A 16,355-nucleotide genomic window follows, 5' to 3' on the forward strand; every position below is an offset into this window, starting at 1 on the left:
CAGAGAATGTAGAAATGCCCTTGTTTTGTATGCTCTGTTTATAAAAGCTCTATCAGATCAGATCAGATCAGTTGCTCTGTCGTGTCCGACTCTTTGCGACCCCATGAATCGCAGCACGCCAGGTGTCCCTGTCCATCACCAGCTCCTGGAGTTCACTGAGACTCATGTCCATTGAGTCAGTGATGCCATCCAGCCATCTCATCTGCCCTAGTCAATTCTTGTTACATTTGAAAAAAACTAATGCCAAAGAAAATCCTTGTTGACCTAACAAATCTGAAAAAGACCATCCTGATTGCCATTTGATGTTTAGAGCCTCTGTGCAAGATATCTATCCCTGTGGTAGTCTTTTGTAAGTGATCATAATAGTACCTACATTGCTGCTGCTGCTGCTGCTAAGTTGCTTCAGTCGTGTCTGACTCTGTGCGACCCGATAGATGGGGCAGTGCTGTTATTGGAGTATAAAAAGCATGGAAAGCTATCTTTTAAGATAATATTTATTCAGTAAGGGTGTGGTGTGTGTGTGTGTTTAGTTGATAAGTCATGTCTGACTCTTGTGACCTCATGGACTGTAGCCCACCAGGCTTCTCTGTCCATGGGATTTCCCAAGTAAGAATACTGGAGCAGGTTACCTTTTCCTTCTCCAGGGGATCTTCTCTACCCAGGGATCAAGTAGCTTGCATTGGCAGGCAGGTTGTTTACCACTGAGCGACCTGGAAACTTATAGGAAGCAATCAATACATCTAAAATTATTACAGTTTATTGATTATTAACCAAAATGATACTCTAATAAAAGTTTGGTTTTTTCCTGTGAAAAGTAATGAATACAGCTAAAAACATAGTTTAATAATTTAGAAATGTAACAGTAATCTTGAAACTGTTTTTTAACTTTAAAATCTTTCTATTAAAAATGTTAACATCAGATAAACGTTGCTGAATCTGGTCAAGAAAAATTATAAATGTTACATTATAGCATTGTTAGTAAGAAAGGGGATTTAGCCATAAATATGGAAGAAAAAAGAATCAAAGGAAAAGAACTCTTTTTTAAAAGGCAGCACTGTGGCACATAGTCAGGTAAGACTTAAAGAAGGAAATGATTTCTAACAGTCTTTCTAGCTCATTGCTGTATGGATTACATAATTATAACAAATCTATTAGAATAATAGGTCCTAAAAGTCAAAAGCTAAATGAGGTTTCCTTATGAAATTGAGCATAGAGTATCCAAATATATTACCCGCCAACTAAAACTGAGAATCTACCAAAAGCATTATGTAATTAAAAATCATTTATCTAGAATATTCAAAACTTAACTATTCTTGTTTGATTTTAAATCTTGAATGATTTGATCCAACTTGAAGCAATTGATCTAATACTTTCTATTTATTTGTTTATAATTAGAGGATAATTCCTTTGCAGTCTTGTGGTTCTGCTATACAGCAAAGTGAATCAGCTCTGTGTATACATGTATCCCCTCCCTCTGGACCTCTCTTTCACCCCGCCACCATCACACCCGTCTAGGTCATCACAGATTACTGAGCTAAGCTCCCTGTTCTGTACTGCAGATTTCCACTAAGCTATCTGTTTTATACATGGTAGTGTGTTTATGTCTCCAGTCTGGTACTTTCTAATGTTAGAGGTTAGCAAATGATTGCCCTGTGGGCCAGTCACCTGTTTTCTAAAGTTTTATTGGAACACAGCCATGTTCATTCACTTACATATTATCTAAAGCTGTAACAGAAAATGTATACCCCGTAAACCTAAAATATTTACTCTTGACCTTTAAGAACAAGTTTCCTGATCTTTGATCTAGATTCATTCGTTTTTCCTAATATTAATACTAAAAGGAACCTCTCTCCCACCCCATCAACACACCTACCTGACCATTTTTAAAATCAGGATACCTACTTTCAAGCACTTCCAACCAGATAAATGTCAGAAATTAGTCCTTTGAAATACCTTCCACTTTTTTTTTCGGGCAGTGTCAAAGAAGTGCCAACAGAAAATTATATTGGTGTTGATAAAATATTGTGTATTTTTGCATAGTTGGTATTCAGCCATATAAAAGCATTGTTATCTGTCAAATAAGAATGATTCATGGAAATTACAAGTTATGCATTGTCAGCCCACCATCTATGATGTCAGTGTGATTGTCCTTTATAACCTATACCTCTCTAACCCCTTGTTGCAGTTGGGGAATCCACTGTCCTATTCAGTTATTCACTGAATTCATCTGATGGTTATCAGCATTGTCCCATACATGTTTTGTTGTTGTTCAGTCACTCAGTAATGTCTGACTCTTTGCGACCCCATGGACTGCAGCACACTAGACTTCCCTGTTCTTCACCATCTCCATGTTTAGGTTTTATAATTAAATATAATACAAGACAGAATAACTTGAGTTCTGTAATAAAATAAGCCTGCAATAGGTCAGCATGGTACTTTTCCAAGTTACTATATACATAGTATATAATACATGTATTATTATATATTGTTGTTGTTAAGTCACTCAGTCGCTTCCAACTCTTTGCAACCCCATGAACTGTAGCACACCAGGCTTTCCTGTCCTTCATTTTCTCTCGAGTTTTGCTCAGACTCAGGTTCATTGAGTCGACGATGCCATCCAACTATCATCCTCTGTCCCCCCTTTCTCCTCCTGCCCTCAATCTTTCCCAGCATCAGGGTCTTTTCCAATGAATCAGCTCTTCGCATCAGGTGGCCAAAGGATTGGAGCTTCAGCTTCAGCATCAGTCCTTCCAATGAATATTCAGGATTTATTTCCTTTAGGATTGACTGGTTTGATCTTGCAGCCCAAGGGACTCTCAAGGGTCTTCTGCAGTACCACAATTCAAAAGCATCAATTCTTCAGCACTCAGCCTTCATTATGGTCCAAACTGTCACATTTGTTGGAGAAGGAAATGGCAACCCACTCCAGTATTCTTGCCTAGAGAATCCCGTGGACAGAAGAGCCTGGTGGGCTGCTGTCCATAGGGTTGCACAGAGTCAGACACGACTGAAGTGACTTAGCATGCATGCATGCATTGGAGGAGGAAATGGCAACCCACTCCAGTATTCTTGCCTGGAGAATCTCAGGGACAGAGGAGCCTGGTGGGCTGCCATCTATGGGGTCGCACAGAGTTGAACACCACTGAAGTGACTTAGCAGCAGCAGCAGCTCAAATACGTACATGACTACTAGAAAAACCATGTCTTTGGCTAGACAGACCTTTGTTGACAAAATGATGTCTCTGCTTTGGAATATGCTGTCTAGGTTGGTTATAACTTTTCTTCCAAGAAGCAAGAGTCTTTTAATTCCATGGCTGCAGTCACTGCCTGCAGTGATTTTGGAGCCTGAGAAAATAAAGTCTGTCACTATTTTCATTGTTTGCCCATCTATTTGCCATGAAGTGATGGAACCAGATGTCATCATCTTAGTTTTTTGAATGCTGAGTTTTAAGCCAGCTTTTTCACTCTCCTCTCTCACCTTTATCAATAGGCTCTTTAGTTCCTCTACCAAACATTTAAAGAGGAAGTAACACCAGTCCTTCCCAAATTATTCAAAAATAGAAAAGGAGAGAACACTTTCACACTCATTTTATGAAGCCAGTGTTGCCTTGATACCAAAACCAGACAAAGACATTACAAGAAAAGAAAATTACAGGTCAGTATCCTTGATGGACATATATGTAAAAATCCTCAACAAAATGTTAGCAAACTGAATATAATACATTCAAAGTATACACCATGATCAAGTGAGATTTATTCCAAAAACGAGAGGATTGTTCAACATCCACAAATCAATTGATGTGATATACCACATTAACAACATGAAAAATAAAAATCATATGATCATCTCAGTAGGTGCAAAAGAAAAGCATTTGACAAAATTCAACATCTATGATAAAAACAATGGGGGTATAGATGAGACATAGCTCAACATGATAAAGGATATGTAGCCTGATAAAGGATCAGAAGCCTGCAGCTAACATTGTACTCAATGGTGAGAGACTGAAAGCTTTTCCTGTTGAGATCAAAACAAGACAAGGATATCTACTCCCACCACTTTTATTAAACAGTACTGGGAGTCAGCCAGAGCAATTAAGCAGGAAAAAGTAATAAAATGTTGTGAGAAGTTGGAAGAGAAGTAAAACTGTGCCTCTTTGTAGATGGTAAGGCATTATATAGGACACCACCAAAAAAAAAAAAAAAAAAAAAAAAACAACTTAGAATTGATAAATGAATTCGGTAAAGTTAAAAGATGCAAAATCAATATCCAGAAATCTTGGACTCCCAGACCTCTCCCATGATATCTGACTCCTGCTCCAGGGTCTCTTCCCAAAGCTCCCAAGCTTCTGATCACCTGGGCTTCCAAGCTTTTGCTTAGATTCTGTCATCTCCCAGAAGACTCTGATAATTCTTACACCCAAGATCTTCTACTGAGCCTCTAAGCATCTTCATGCTCTGGCATCTTCTTTGCTCTTGCTGGCCCTCTCCTTGAGCTCTGTCCCTTTTCTCAAGGTACCTCCAATCTCTCTTGAGGTTCCAGGCCCCTCGTCTAGCCTACAATTCCTTTCCTATGCTCCCAATATGTTAAAATGGGCATAGGCAGGATCTCATTTGAACTTCATAATGAGCCCCATTTTTGCACATGGTAAAACTGAGGATTAGAGAAGTGAAATCATTGACTTGAGATTACATTTTAAATTGAAAGGCAGGGATTCAAATCCTGGTTTGAATCTAGAACCTACAGTTTTATCCCCACACTATATCTTATTAAAAATAGCTATCCATTAGAGGAAAAGGACTGAATTCCTGGAACTGAATTAAGCATTTCACTTAGGTAGACATTATTGTCACCATTTTACTTTGAGAAAACCAAAAACTAAGATTAAAGAACTAATAAATGGCAAAGCAAGGGCTAGAATTCTTCTGAATTCAGATTGATACACAGCCATTATTTCACTGTTTATCCCTGTGATGTACATCAGAACACTGATTTGAATCAGAAATGGTGATGAACTTAAGTCAAGAACAAAGTTTAGGCTTCCCTGGTGGCTCAGTGGTAAAGAATCTGCCTGCCAATGCAGGAGACACAGGTTCAATCCCTGGTCTGGGAAGATCCCACATGCTGTGGAGCAACTAAGCCACAACTACTGAGTCCTCCTGCTGCAAATAAACCAGCATGCCTAAAACCCGTGCTCCACAGAAAGAGAAGCCCACATATCAAAACTAGAGAGTAGCACCCACTTGCTGCAACTTGAGAAAACCCACGTGCAGCAATGAAGACCCAGCACAATCATAAATCTTTTAAAAGCAACATTTATAAAGGGACAAAATTGTGGGTCTTCTTTCCTTCCTCTCATATTAACACTAAATAAAAGTCCACCTGTACCAAACACTCCCTCCAAGATCTCTTGAGGAAAGGAAATTACAACCAAAGAATTTGAGTGAAGGACAGGCTTTCCTGTCGAAAAGTGATCAAACACTGGCCCCTGCCCTCCAAGGGATGTATCCCACTGAATGGAAAACTGGTCCCTCTTCAGTTCAGTTGCTCAGTCATGTCCAACTCTTTGTGACCCCATGGACTACAGCACGCCAGGCCTCCCTGTCCATCACCAACTCCTGGAGTTTACTCAAAATCATGTCCATTGAGTCAGTGATGCCATCGAACCATCTTATCCTCTGTTATCCCCTTCTCCTCCTGCCTTCAATCTTTCCCAGCATCAGGGTCTTTTCCAATGAGTTAGTTCTTCGCATCAGCTGGCCAAAGTTTGGAGTTCCAGCATCAGCGTCAGTCCTTCCAATGAATATTCCTTTAGGATGGACTGATTTCCTTTAGGATGGACTGATTTCCTTTAGGATGGACTGGTTGGATCTCCTTGCAGTCCAAGGGACTCTCAGGAGTCTTCTCCAGCACCACAGTTCAAAAGCATCAATTCTTTGGCACTCAGCTTTCTTTATAGTCCAACTCTCACATCTATACATGACTACTGGAAAAACCATAGCTTTGACTAGATGGACCTTTCTTGACAAAGTAATGTCTCTGCTTTTTGATATGCTGTCTAGGTTGGTCATAGCTTTTCTTTCAAGGAGCAAGCATCTTTTAATTTCATGATTGCACTCACCATCTGCAGTGATTTCGGAGCCCAAGAAAAGAAAGTCTCTTGTTGTTTCCACTGTTTCCCCATCTATTTGCCATGAAGTGATGGGACCAGATGCCATAATCTTAGTTTTTTGAATGTTGAGTTTTAAGTCAACTTTTCACTCTCCTCTTTCACTTTCATCAAGAGGCTCTTTAGTTCTTCACTTTCTGCCATAAGGCTGGTGTCATCTGTGTATCTGAGGTTACTGATATTTTCCCCAGCAATCTTGATCCCAGCTTGTGCTTCATCCAACCCAGCATTTCTCATGATGTACTCTGCATAGAAGTTAAATAAGCAGGGTGACAATATACAGCCTTGACATACGCCTTTCCTGATTTAGAACCAGTCTGTTGTTCCATGTCCAATTCTAACTGTTGTTTCTTGACCTGTGTACAGATTTCTCAGGAGGCAGGTAATGTGGTCTGGTATTCCCATCTCTTGAAGAATTTCCCACAGTTTGTTGTGATCCACACAGTCAAAGGCTTTGGCATAGTCAATAAAGCAGTAGATTTTTTTCTGGAACTCACTCGCTTTTTCAGTGATCCAGCAGATGTTGGCAATTTGATCTCTGATTCTTCTGCCTTTTCTAAATCCAGCTTGAACATCTGGAAGGTCATGGTTCACGTACTGTTAAAGCCTGGCTTGGAGAATTTTAAGCATTACTTTGCTAGCATGTGTGAGTGCTAGCATGAGATGAGTGCAATTGTGTGGTAGTTTGAGCATTCTTTGGCATTGCCTTTCTTTGGGATTGGAATGAAAACTGACCTTTTCCAGTCCTGTGGCCACTGCTGAGTTTTCCAAATTTGCTAGCATATGAAGTGCAGCACTTTAACAGCATCATCTTTTAGGATTTGAAATAGCTCAGCTGGAATTCCATCACTTCCACTAGCTTTGTTCATAATGATGCTTCCTAAGGCCCACTTGACTTTGCATTCCAGGATGTGTGGCTCTAGGTGAGTGATCACACCATCGTGACTATCTGGGTTATGAGATCTTTTTTGTACAGTTCTTCTGTGTATTCTTGCCACCTCTTCTTAATATCTCCTGCTTCTGTTAGGTCCATACCATTTTTGTCCTTTATTGTGCCCATCTTTACATGAAAAGTTCCCTTGGTATCTTTAATTTTCTTGAAGAGATGTCTAATCTTTCCCAGTTGTTTTCCTCTATTTCTTTGCATTGATCACTAAGCAAGTCTTTCTTCTCTCTCCTTGCTGTTCTTTGCAACTCTGCATTCAAATGGGTATATCTTTCCTTTTCTCCTTTGCCTTTCACTTCTCTTAGGACAAAGGTTATTTTTTTTTTCCTGTCTACTTTTTAGGGGATTCTAAGCATGGGGAGGAAGAGAAATAAGCCAAAGTATTTGTTAGATTTTATTTTCTTGGGTTTCAAAATCATTGTGGACAGTGACTGCAGCCATGAAATTAAAAGATGCTCCTTGGAAGGAAAGCTATGGCAAACCTAGACAACCATATTGAAAAGCAAAGACATAACTTTGCTGACAAAGTTCCATATGGTCAAAGCTATGGTTTTTCCAGTAGTCATGTACAGATATGAGAGTTGGACCATAAAGAAGGCTGAGTGCTGAAGAATTGATGCTTTCAAATTGTAGTACTGGAGAAGACTCTTGAGAGTCCCTTGGACTGCAAGGAGAATAAACCAGTCAATCCTAAAGGAAATGAACCCTGAATATTTATTGGAAGTTCTGATGCTGAAGCTGAAGCACCAATCCTTTGGCCAGCTGATGCAAAGAGCCAACTTATTGGAAAAGACACTGATGCTGGGAAAGATTGAAGGCAAGAGAAGGAGAAGGCAGCAGAGGATGAGATGGATAGATAGCATCATTGACCCAGTGGACATGAGTTTAAGCAAACTCCAGGAGATAGTGATGGACAAGGAAGCCTGGAATGCTGCAGTCCATGGGGTCTCAAAGAGTTGGACACAACTTAGTGACTGAATAACAAATTTGTTACAAATGAGAAATGTCATTTTATTTAGTATGTATTAATAGGTTTCTGGAGCTGAATGAAAAGGAGTCCATGTCTATCCTCACCTTAAAGTGGGTACCAGGTAAGGAGGCTTAAAACCTGTGGCTGGGTCTTACTTTCCAGTAAGACCCCAGAGTCTTAATAGTCCACCAAATCAGAGAGTGGGGGTAGGGATGTTGGGCAGCCTGTCCCTACGGTAAGGATTGACTTTTGGTAGCCTTTTCCAGGCAAGTTCTAAGAATCCATACTGGGCAATGCCTGTGGGTTGAATAGTATGCACTCTGTTCTGCCCAGGCAAGGGTACAACATTCTGGAACTCAAGGGGACCTGCAGGGGTACGAGAACTACCACACAACAGGTCAGAGAGTAACCGTTCACCAGGCACCAACTCCTTGATCCTTGCAGCGTCTTCGTAGATGGTGTGTTGTGGTTGGAGTTTCTTTCTCTGCAGCAACTCCAGTAGCAGCCTCTGGATTCGGGGGGACTTGAGCTGGTACAAGTCCATGAGACGTTTGAACTGTTCCATCCATGCAGCACTGTCTCTCGCATATCGCTTCTGCAACATCCGCAGAACATGGTACAAGGCCACAAACGTCTCCCATTGGGGGAGCTCTTCCTTGTCTTTAGAGACAGGCTGTGCCTTCTTTTCCAGCTGGGGCAGCTTGAGGGCCCTACCTTCACCCTTCAGAGCCCTGAGATCGTTCTGAAACATCAGTGCCAGAGTTTGTTTTCCCACAGAAGCATGGGCACCTGAGAAAATATCTCTTGTGGCAGGATGAAAGTGTTGCATTCCCATCTCTTGGAGAACATGGGATAACTGCCGTGCCCGTGCACTCCTGTAAGGCTCTCCTAAAAGAAGCCAAGTTAGAGCCTTTGGATCTGGAACCCTGTAGGTCATTGATGGTAACGCTGGTGTAGGGATGGGCCGGGACTTTGCCTTGTGAAATGTGGGGAGCTCACTTCTTCTCCCCAAGGCTCGGATGTCCAAGGACTCTTTATCCACAGAGGGATAGAAGGCTGTAGGAACATCCTTTCTGGTTTGATAAAGGTGCTTTAACTTCTTGACAGCAGTGGATAACTGCTGTACCTGCTCCTTCCTATAGGACTCAGCTGAGGGATGCCAGCTGAGATCCTGTGTGGTCTGAGTCCTGTTAGTAGCTGACAGTAACACTGGCTCATGGATAGGGAATGGCTCTCCCCAGCTCTCCATTTCTTTCCTTCTGATTGGAGGGATCGCTTTCATGTATACTGGGCTCAAAGCATCTTTATAGCATCGTGATATATCTCTGTGACCTGCCTGTAGGTTCTGCTGGAGGCGTTTAGCCACAGCTTTAAGACTGTACAGATGTGTCTGTTTCAAATATCCCTTTGAAGTGAGATGCTTGAGGAGTTGGCTCAGTCTATGGAAACTGTCCCTTGAAAGTTCTTCTCCTGCTTCCAGTCTTATTAAGACATTACTAATCCAGTCCTCATCTGGGGAATCAAGCGTTTTAGCTGGCATAGAGGTAAGGGATGGGTACAGGGCTGTGGTTGGGGTTGGGGCAGGGGCAGGGGCCTGGCCCTCAGTCTTGCCCTTTTGAGAATCCTGAGATTTTAAGAGCCACTTCCACGTGCCATCTTTGGGCCTGCGTTTAGGTTTCTGTGATTCTCTGATAATTTCAAGTAAGGGGGACTTTGGCTTGTGGAGGCCTTTTGGGGTCTGGGTCTCCATTCCCATGACTTGTAAAAACATGCCCCTGCCTTTCTCCAAGAGCACATCCTCTTGTCTTCCCCATGACGTTGTCACGGGATGTGCTTTAAGAAGTTGACTTTCCTGTTCTTCCACATCAAAATGATGCCCTAACACTTTGAGGGGCATTCCCTTTTCTTTTCCCAGGGCTACAGGAAATGGTGTTTTGAGGGGGCTCTTCATAATTGTTGGCCACATAGTCTTATCCCTAACTGGGGGACTTACCTGTCCATAAAACAATCTGTCTTTTTTAGGAGCCATTTCTCCTTTAGCTGTGTCTTCCCTTTTCTCAGCAAGAACCTCACTTACTGTTGCTGGCTTCGATAAGTTCACTCCTTCCTTTGGGAGCTCTGTTTTCCATACTCTCTGCTTTACTGGGAGCATTGCCTCTGTAAGTCTTCTTGGCTGTTCCTTCTCTTTACTCATACTCTCCTCATCCTTCTGTCTTGCCTTCTTTTCCTCCTCTTTTTTCTCTGTCTTCTCCATTTTTTCTTCTTCCTCCTCTTTCTCACTCAGACTCTTCTCCTTCTCATGCAGAGCCTTCTCTTTCTTACTCAGACTCTTCTCTTTTTCACTCAGACTCTTCTCCTTCTCACTCAAGCCCTCTTCCTCCTCACTCAGGCTCTCCTCTTCTTCACTCAGGCCCTCCTTTTCCTTCTCACTCAGACTCTCCTCCTCACTCAGGCTCTCTTCCTCTTCACTCAGACTCTCCTCCTCACTCAGGCTTTCTTCCTCCTCACTCAGACTCTCCTCCTCACTCAGGCTCTCTTCCTCTTCACTCAGACTCTCTTCCTCACTTCGGCTCTCCTCCTCACTAAAGTCCTCCTCCTCCTTTTCCATGTGTGGGGCCCCACCTTCCTCCTTGCTGAAGGGCTCCATCTCTTCCTCATGTGGGCCCTCTTTTACCTTCTTATCGAGCTTCTCTTTCTCCTGAGTCAGTTTCTTTTCCTTTTTCCTTATTTGAGTTAAACTCTTTTTCTTATGCTTCCCAGCCAAGCTGTCCTCTAATTCCTCTTCACTCAGGCTTACTTTCTTTTCCTTCTTCTTCATCAGGTATTTCCCTTTCTCTTTCTTGAGCAGAATCTCCTCCTCCTCCTTCTCCTCTCCTTCAATGAGCCTCTCCTCATCTATCCTCTTCTTAGTTGGAGCTTCCACTTCCTTCTCAATCAAACTCTCTGATAAGCCTTCAAATAGTATGTCTCTGATATTCTCTAATAACCACTTTACCTGGGTCTTTTCTGGTTTCTTCTCCTTGATTATCTTTAGAAGCTTCTTCAGCTGCTTTTTTCCTAACAGATTTTGCTGCTGGGCCTCCTTTAACATAGTGTCTACCTGGGTTTTATCTAATAGTATATTTTCCTGGACCTTCTCTAATAACCTTTGGTCTTCCTCCAAGCTCTCTTCATTGGTCAGTATTCTCTCTTCAGTAGCTAGTCTGTCGTCTTCTAGTTTTCTCTCTTTCTGAACCAGCTGCTTCTCTTCTCTGGTTATTTCCTCTGGTTCTTTAGAAAATTCCCACCTCTGGCCATCAGTTTCACTCATTTCCATAGAAAACAGTTGATCTTCCTCAGGTATTCCTGTTTCTTGCAATGGCACTCTATTCATTTCTCTAATTATTTTAGCCAGGATCTGCATCAGGTGACTCTCTTTCTTCCTTATATCTTTTTCTCTGGAACTAGTCTCTCTTCCTTCAGAACTAATCCCCATCCCCATATCCAGTTTCCTCATTTCCTGTATATTCTCCTCTTGAATTCTTTTCTTTTCTTCCTTAGCAACACCCATCTCCTTGGCCCTAACGTCATAGGCCAGTTTCCCCCCTTCTTCAATAGTTTCTTTCTCTTCTTGAGTTGCTTTTTTCTTTCTCTTAGTTACACCAATTCCTTCCCTGGCTATTGTCCTTTCTTTCTCGGCAATATGCTTCTCTTCCTTGCCCATAAAACTGTCTTCCTGAGTCAGTCTTTTCTCTAAAGCCCTTGCCTGTCTTTGCTGGGACTTTTTCTCCATTTCATCGGCTTGTTTCTTCTCTTCTCGGGACAGTTTCTCTTTTCTCCAGGCCCATTGTTTTCTTCGCTCACTCTCTTTCTGACCCCATATTCTCTCATCCTGGGCCTGTTTCTCTTCTGGTAGGGCTAATTTTCTTTTGTGGGCCCATTGTTTTTTTTCCTTGCTGATTTTCTTCTCTTTTTCCATGACCCATTTCTCTTCTTTTGGGGACACTTTCTCAATTTTCTCTCTACTTTTCTCTTTTGAGACCAGTTTCATTTTTCCTCTGACTAATTGGGTTTTTTCCTCAGCTGCTTTTGGAGTCAGTTTTTCCTTTTTCTGATCCTGTCTCTTTCCTTCCTGGGCCTGTCTCTCTTCTGTCAGTGACAGTTTCTCCATTTCCCTGGCCTCTCCCTTCTCTCCTAGGTCCACTTTTTTCCCTGAGATCTGTCGTCTCTTTTTCTTGGTTATTTTCTGCACTTTCTGGGCCCCTCCCTCCTTTTTCCAAGCTTTGCTTGCCCTTTTCTGGATCTGTTTAACTTCTTGTTGTGACAGTTTCTCCTTTTCTCCAAACATTTCCTCCTCTTTTTGGCTTAGTTTCTGTCTTTTCCTGGCTAATTGTTTGTCCTTGGCATCTTCCTCCTTTTCCTTAGCCTGTCTCTCCTTCTGATCTACTTTCTCCGGTTTCTCAACTTGCTTTTCCTTTTCTTGGATTTGTTTCTTTTTATGGGCCTCTTTCTTCTCAATCATGAATGATTTCTTTTTTTCTCGGATCAATTTCATCTCTTGCTTTACCAAGCTGTGTCTTTTTAATGTCCGTTTTCCCTCTTTCCCAGACAGTCTTTCCTCTTCTTTAGACAAATGTTCCTCTTCCTGGGCCAATTTTTCCCTTTCCCAGGCCTCTTCCTCATCATGTTTCTCCATTTCCCCCATTTGTTTCTTTATTTTGCGATAGTTTTTCATCATTTTTTCAATATGTTTCTCTAGGTTCTGGATTATTTCCTCCTTCTCCTGGGCCAGCGCCTCCTCTTCCTCACCCAGCTCCTCCAGTTCCTCATTGAGCTCCCCCAGTGCCACAATCATCTTCTCCAGTTCCTCACCCAGCACCTCCAATTCCTTTCTCAGCTCTTCATCTTCCTCACTCAACTCCTCCTCTTCCTTGCTCAGCTCCTCCTCTTCCTCCATCAGCTCCTCCTCTTCCTCCATCAGCTCCTCTTCCTGGGCCTGCCTACCTTCTTTGTGGTCCACCGTACCCTTCTCCCAGTACCATGTCCTTTGTCCCGGGGTGACCTTTCCCCTTTCCCAGTTCACCCTCTTTCCTTTTCCTAGTAGTTCCTCTTCTTTCCCAGTTCCCTTCTTTTCTCCTTGGACTAACTTCTGCTCTGCCTTGGTTAACTTCTTTTGTGAGATGGGTGATATTTCTTCCTCCTCAGCTCTTTTTTCTTTTTGAAGGATCGATTTCTTGTCCTTGGTCAGTTTCTCTTTTCCCTGCATTAATTTCAAATCCTGCTTACTCAGTTTTCTTGCTTCCCCAATTATTTTCCCTTTTTGCATAGCTAGTGTCTTTACTTTTTGGAATCTCATTTTGTCTGATACTTGGTCATCATCTAAGTAAGCAACTTTCTTTTTCTTGACTTTAGAAGACACCTTGCCTTTCTTTAACATTTTTTTAGCTCTTTGTTCTTCTTGTTCTCCGGGTCCTACTGTCTTTTCTTCCTTGACAACCTCTGTAACCACTTCTGTTACAACAGGTATTTCTTCCATCTCTATGTCATCCAGTTCTGAAGAGTCCTTTAAAAGAGGACAAATCTCCTGGAAGAGATCCCAGCTGGGCTCTTGGGGAGCAAGTATTGCCTGAGCCCAGTTCACCAACTCTTGACTCAGATCTCTTAACATTCCTGGATTGGAACTTGCTATCCTTGAGGTCACAAGATTGCAAATGTCATCCCGCCAAGATCTGGTTTCTGATTTGGTCGTGCGGCCAGGCATCCCAGACAAACCATGACCAGCCTTTCTAAATACCTTCGTTGCATCTTCTTCTTGCTCAGCAACCTGGATAACCTCTTTCTTGGGCTCTTCTGCAATTGTTTCTGGAATTTCCTTCAATTTTCTCTTCTCTTTCAACTTCACACTTACTTTGTGGTGGGTTTTTTCCATTGCTCTTTCCCAAAGCCTTTTCAGGTTTTCTTGTCTCTCTGCCTTAGGGATCACTTTTCCATAATCTCTCATGTCCTGTTGATCTATGGCCTTTGTAACTCCCATGGCCTCCACTGCCTCTCTGGCCTTCACTGCTTTTTTGATCTCCAAGGCTTTTGTGGGTTCTGTGACTTTTGTGGCCTCCAACACAACCTCCTTTGATTCAGTATCCACTTTGGATGTGACTGGGCTGAAAGTACTTAGCGACAGGTCTGGCTCTGAGGCAACATCCTGAATGTCAATTTGATCTGATTCCTTGGCTTCTCTCTGTTCATCTTCATGCTCTAAAGTCACCAACACAGGGCTCAATTCTGTCTCTCCCTGCTTCCTGGAAACTTTCATGTCCTTTTTAACTGCAGAGATATTGGGAGAAAAGTAATTGAGAAAAACACAGAGGTCCCGAGTGAGATCCTCTGACACACCTAGTTCAATAAACTGCTGTAAAAGGTAATAAAAAGTACAGACAAAAGCTTTATGGCCCAGAAGTGCCTGCTCTTTTATCCCAATTTCCATATCCCTAAAGAAACAAGACCTTGGTATTTGTTGTGGGAAGATCCCCCAGAGAAGGAAATGGCAGCTCACTCCAGTATTGTTGCCTGGGAAATCCCATGGACAGAGGAGCCTGGCAAGCTACAGTCCATAGGGTCCCAAAGAGTTGGACAGGACTGAAGTGAGTTAGGACAGCACAGCACAAAGAAATGAGACCTTGATATTTGTTGTGGGAAGATCTGGAGATGTAAATGGCAACCCACTCCAGTATTCTTGCCTGGGAAATCCCATGGACAGAAGAGCCTGGCAGGCTACAGCCCATGGGGTCGCAAAAGAGTCACACACAACTTAGTGACTAAACAATAAAAACAAATTTGTTATGGGGTAGATCTTTCCCGGAAAGCTTACTTTCTGTGAAAGAGTCCTTACTTAAGTCTGTCACCACTGGTATCTTTTTATATAACTTGGGCTTATTGACCCTGACTTTTGATGCCCTAAAGCGGGCCCCAAATATACCAAATATATTACCCCATACATACTGAGATTTTTGCTCTTTGCTGTAACACGTGTCATTCTTTGATCTGGTTTGGCGATCTTTGCAGGTTCTGACCAAATTCTGAGTGTTTGTTCATCAGGTTCATGATCACTTGATATAACTAAAACCAAAGGAGGTTTCTCCTCTCTGTGTGACAAGGTCAGGTTCTCATTTAACCGCTGCTCCACCTGAGTAAGCAGGTACTGGATACCACTAGCTTGAATTCCCATAAGCTGGTCCAGAGAGATTTCTCCAATAAAGTCTTCCCTACAAAAGTCAAGGTAAAACAAGAATTATACTGAGCCATCAATAAAACAAAATTAGAGGAAAAGGAGGAGAAGAAGGAAGAAAAGGAAAAGGAGGTAGTGGCTTAAGGATAGTGGAAGAGGCAGGGCTAAAGTAACTGTCTAGGACAGAGTAGTTCAAGGTAAAAGATGGATAAAGAGCAGCAAGAAATAGAGTAGTCAGAGTGACCCAAGATGCTTCTTTAGTTGAGAGATCTGGGGACTTGAGCCTCGAAGAATCTTAAGGAAGTGAGGAAATAATGGAAGAGCAGGCTACTCAATGGACAGAAAAAGAGGGTGGTCAGCTACAAATTGCCACTTGCCAAGGACATTTGCCATCTGCCTCTACAAGGATTAAGTCATGTGCAACTGTGGTTGTTGACCTTTAACACACCCTGAACTGTGTTCAGGAGGTGGAGATCAGGAATAAGGCAGTCTTCTTTGAAGAAACTGGCAGAACAGATCTTTAGATAGTTAGATATTTTCAGGAACTGATTTTAGGTGCCCAATTCCTTCTTTTTTCTTTTTTGAACTTTTAATTTTTTATTGAGATATAACCAATTAACAATGTTGTGATAGTTTCAGGTGAACAGCAAAGGGACTCAGTCATACATATACAAGTATCCATTCTTCCCCAAAGCCCCTCCCATTCAGGCTGCCACATAACACTGAGCAGAGTTCCATGTGCTATACAATAGGTCCTTGTTAGTTATCCATTTTAAATACAGCAGTGTGTACATGACCATCCCAAACTCCCTAACTATTGTTTCCACCTGGCAACTGTAAGTTCATTTTCTAAGTCTGTGAAAATGTTTTGTAAGTTTTTGTTTTGTAAGTAAGATCATTTGTATAATTTCTTTTTAGATCCCACATATAAGGGATGTCATATGCTATTTCTCTGTCTGATTTACTGTCTGATTTACTTCATTCAGTATGACACTCGCTAGGTCCATCCATATTGCTGCAGATGGCATTATTTCATTCTTTTTAATGTATGAGCCCAATTCTTGCATCTCCT

At 42.0% G+C, this 16,355-nt stretch overlaps 1 protein-coding gene across 1 annotated transcript in view; it reads right to left on the bottom strand.

The window, feature by feature from the left end:
• Window positions 1–8,275: 8,275 nt before the first annotated feature.
• The window catches only part of LOC102398960 (WD repeat-containing protein 87), a 29,851-nt gene continuing 21,771 nt past the window's right edge, over window positions 8,276–16,355 (bottom strand). The window contains exons 6-10 of the mRNA XM_045163214.1: window positions 15,047–15,320; window positions 13,209–14,467; window positions 12,125–13,106; window positions 11,078–11,776; window positions 8,276–10,894 (exon numbers count right to left, since the gene is read on the bottom strand). Coding sequence (XP_045019149.1) covers window positions 8,276–10,894; window positions 11,078–11,776; window positions 12,125–13,106; window positions 13,209–14,467; window positions 15,047–15,320 — 5,833 coding nt within the window. The remainder of the gene's footprint in view (window positions 10,895–11,077; window positions 11,777–12,124; window positions 13,107–13,208; window positions 14,468–15,046; window positions 15,321–16,355) is intronic.

Source organism: Bubalus bubalis, chromosome 18 (assembly GCF_019923935.1).
Source record: "Bubalus bubalis isolate 160015118507 breed Murrah chromosome 18, NDDB_SH_1, whole genome shotgun sequence".
Lineage (NCBI taxonomy): Eukaryota > Metazoa > Chordata > Mammalia > Artiodactyla > Bovidae > Bubalus > Bubalus bubalis.